Source organism: Acanthisitta chloris, unplaced genomic scaffold (genome assembly GCF_000695815.1).
Source record: "Acanthisitta chloris isolate BGI_N310 unplaced genomic scaffold, ASM69581v1 scaffold28587, whole genome shotgun sequence".
NCBI lineage: Eukaryota > Metazoa > Chordata > Aves > Passeriformes > Acanthisittidae > Acanthisitta > Acanthisitta chloris.
The window spans coordinates 1-3,347 of record NW_008684680.1 but is presented as its reverse complement, the minus strand read 5'-3'; the positions used below and the strand labels follow the sequence as shown (position 1 = coordinate 3,347).

At 58.7% G+C, this 3,347-nt stretch overlaps 1 protein-coding gene across 1 annotated transcript in view; it reads right to left on the bottom strand.

Annotated features, from left to right (window-relative positions):
• LOC103806727 (carbonic anhydrase 15-like) overlaps positions 1 to 3,071 on the bottom strand; it is a gene marked incomplete at its 5' end in the record, with an annotated part of 6,231 nt that extends 3,160 nt beyond the window's left edge. Inside the window, 2 exons of the mRNA XM_009079435.1 lie at positions 1,827 to 1,862; positions 2,932 to 3,071. Of these exons, the coding sequence (XP_009077683.1) occupies positions 1,827 to 1,862; positions 2,932 to 3,071 (176 nt within the window). The remainder of the gene's footprint in view (positions 1 to 1,826; positions 1,863 to 2,931) is intronic.
• Between the last annotated feature and the right edge of the window lie 276 nt (positions 3,072 to 3,347).

The following is a 3,347-nucleotide window of genomic DNA, read 5'->3' as shown; positions in this document are numbered from 1 at the left end:
CGGGGACTATATTTAGCCCAGCAGCAGTATCCGTCCCCCCACACTGCCGCCAGTGATGGGCAGGCTTTCCTCTCAGCCCCTTCTGCCTGTCCCTGGGTTTTAGCACATTTCAACCTACTCACACTATTTCTGTCCAGCTGTGACAAGTGACAGTGCATCCTGGCCACCCAACTCATCCTGGGGCAAATCCTCCATAGGGTCCAGTGTGACCACATGATGCCCATTAGCAGCTCCTGGGATGGAGGGTCACCATGGTGGGAGCTGGGTGGGGACATGGCAGCACTGGCAACCAGCTGCTGGTTGTGGACGCCAGTGCAAACCTGCCAGTGCCTGGCAAAGCAGCTGGCCACCCCCTTTTAGCTGTGGGCGTTCGTCCCACTGGACCCACTGCAAACCTGCAGTGCTGCCTGGGAGCTGTGAGCAGAGGTCCTCACAGCTGCCACCATGGCCACCATATGTGTGGCTTGTTCCCACCATGCTGGCATCATCTCTCCTTGCAACACTTGTTGCAGTCCACAGCTGTAGGATATAGCCAGCCACCATGCTGGTCACTGCTTCATCGTGGCTGTGGGACGCCCCACTCCTTCACCTGGTGCAGCACAGGCTGCAGATGCACTGGGTGGAGGAGTCAGCACCGGGCACTGCCAGTATCTGGGCTCAGTCCCAGCCAGGCGACAGGAGCTCCCTCAATGTTTCCGGCCCTGTCCGCCCAGGGCACCTCCAATCCCAGGTAGTGGGATTTCCAGCACATCCCTCTGTGCACACCACTGGCTCTGCTCTGGTATGCATTATGACTGGGCAGCTTTTGGCTACAGCCAGGGCTTGGGGAACTGTTCCCCCAGCAGTGCCCCATGGTTTTGGTCTCATGTTTAACTACTTCTTTGGCAGACAAAACCACAGACACCTGTGGACTGAATGCCACCTCCTGTCTCCCTGTGCTCATCCCTGTCCCTTTATCTTCTCCTCTATTTACTCCAGGCAACTTTTTGCCTTGAAGCCCTGGGAGCCATAGCCTGGCTGTGCCACCATGCCACCAGCTTCCTGCCATGGTGTTACTTGGATGGCCCCACAAATTACCCAGGGCCTTCATTAAGTGACCATTCCACATAGCTCTGCTGTGTACACATGGCTGGATCCATGCTGCCTGAGCCACTTCCCACCGGCCAAAACTTGCCCTCACTGCCACCCTGACAACATTAAACTGGGTAAGACAGAGCCTTGGTCCAACAGGGAGGAGCAGAGCCCAGCAATCCACACTCACCAGCCACAGGGCATGTAAACCCAAGAGTTATAAAACAGTTGGGCCGTAACAACTGATTAAATGCTTGATGAGCTGTAATTAACCTTTTACAAGCAATTTGAATGTTTTGAGACAAAGTGCCCCCAGCCATGCTTCCCTCCCCAGCCACGCACTCAGGGCTGCTGCCTGCCCAAACAGAGCTGTCCCTCCTCCAGCTGAGCCCCTGTCCTCCTCACTGCGCTACGGTTTCTAATAGCATATTTTAAATCCAGGATTTAATTTGTTTCAGGTGAAAGGGGGAAAGCTGGTGCTGCCCCAGAAGCACCTGGCTAGGGTGGGGCTGAGTCACTCCAAGCAGCTCAGGTGTTCACCATGTCTCTACACCAGCACACCTGGAAGTCAAGCTTCCCTAACCATTCCCACCTTGGTGTGATATGGGGGTATTTGCCATTTTCCAAGACATGCTCCTCATTGTGGTCTTGCTGATGGTGCCTAGGGTCCCCTCAGTTGGGCAGTCTGGGAAGACGTGAGGGTCTGAGCCCTGCACAGCCCTGACACCCCCCATCCCGCATGTGGCACCACTCACCGCATTGTGGGTCCTGTGAGTCATAACACCACTGCCCTGCGGAGAAAGGAGAGCTCAGGGCAGGTGATGGATGCAGGCACCCCTCCCCAAACCCACCCACGGCTATGCCCAGCCCCCTAACAGTGAGGGCACCCCTCACTGCAGCCCCGGGGTCCTGACAGCACTTGTGTTCATCCCAGTTATTGTTGGCGCTGGTGTTTTCGCACCCTCCCTGCCTCCCACAACCGCTCCACAGGGAAGCCTCCCTCAGCATCACTCTGCTCTAAGGCAGCCAAACCTCACGGCTCACTGTGCTTCTTCCACAGCCGCTGTGGGGCCATTCCCCCCTTGCCCATCCTGGGAAGCTTGAGCCAGCCCCTCAGCCCACAGCAGATACCTTGCTGCCCCCCAGCAGCCCTGGGTGAGCGGGAGATGAGGGGGGGCTGCTGCAGCTCTCCCTGGTGCTCTCTGCGGCTGAGTGCTGGGGGCTGCAGCAGGCAGGCAGTGGGCAAGACTGTACCCACGCTGTGGGGATGACTGTTCGTCCCATCACTCAGAGCCACCTCAGCCAGAGCTGCTGAACTCCCACCAGTGCTCGGGGGCTGCCTGCACACTCAATGACAAGTGCTGGTGCAGCAGACGCAGGGATACCGAGATGATGCCGAGAAAGCTGGAGTTCTGCTCCTGCTCTGCTCCATTCAGGGCCATCAGCTCTGCAATGGGAGCTAGGGAGTGCACCCTTCCCCTCTTCAGCTAACTGCCCTGCTCCTGGCAGGAGGCACAGATCAAACCGGTGCTGCCCAGGGCCAGCCTACGCAAATGATCCCCGCTGATGGTCAAGGGGCCATGCCAGCAGACTGACTGCAGTCAAGACAAGGCACACTCGTGCCAGCCACGGACGCTCATACCAGCAGGATGAAGGCAGCCCTGCCTGCCTCCACCTGTGCTACTCATGGCCCAAACCTGCAGCATCGCATCCAAATCCTCACTACAGTGGTATGGGAGACACCAACCCCAGAGGAGAACTGGGAGCAGGCCAGTGCAGGACACAGACAGTCCCCAGAGCAGGGATTTCATGGGGCAGGGGAAAGCCGAGCTCCTGAGAAATCCTCAGATCTGCACGCACCAGCCCTCGAGCGTCCTCCGACAGGCGCCAGGGTAGCGCTGACCACCCCCAGCTTGGCCCGGATGCAGGTGAGCACCCAGCGCCTCGGCCGGGACAGCAGCGTCCGTTCACTCAGGGGGTTGATCCTTATTGGTGTTGGTCTGCGGGACGGGTGGGCTGAAGTCCAAAACCCCAGTGTCCCAAGGGAACCGCGACCCAGCCACCTTCTGCCAGCACAAACTGCCCCGGGCGGGCCCAGACCTCTTGAGCCCGGCGGCTCACAGAGGCATCCAGAAGCGAGGAAGTTTTTTTGGGGGGCAGGAGAGATGCTCTTGGGCTAGACCAGGTCCCCCAGTCCCTATCCCCAACCCCCCAGTCCGTATCATCACGTGGGAAAGGAATGGAATAAGCGGTGCTCCCCCAGACCCATCCTCTCC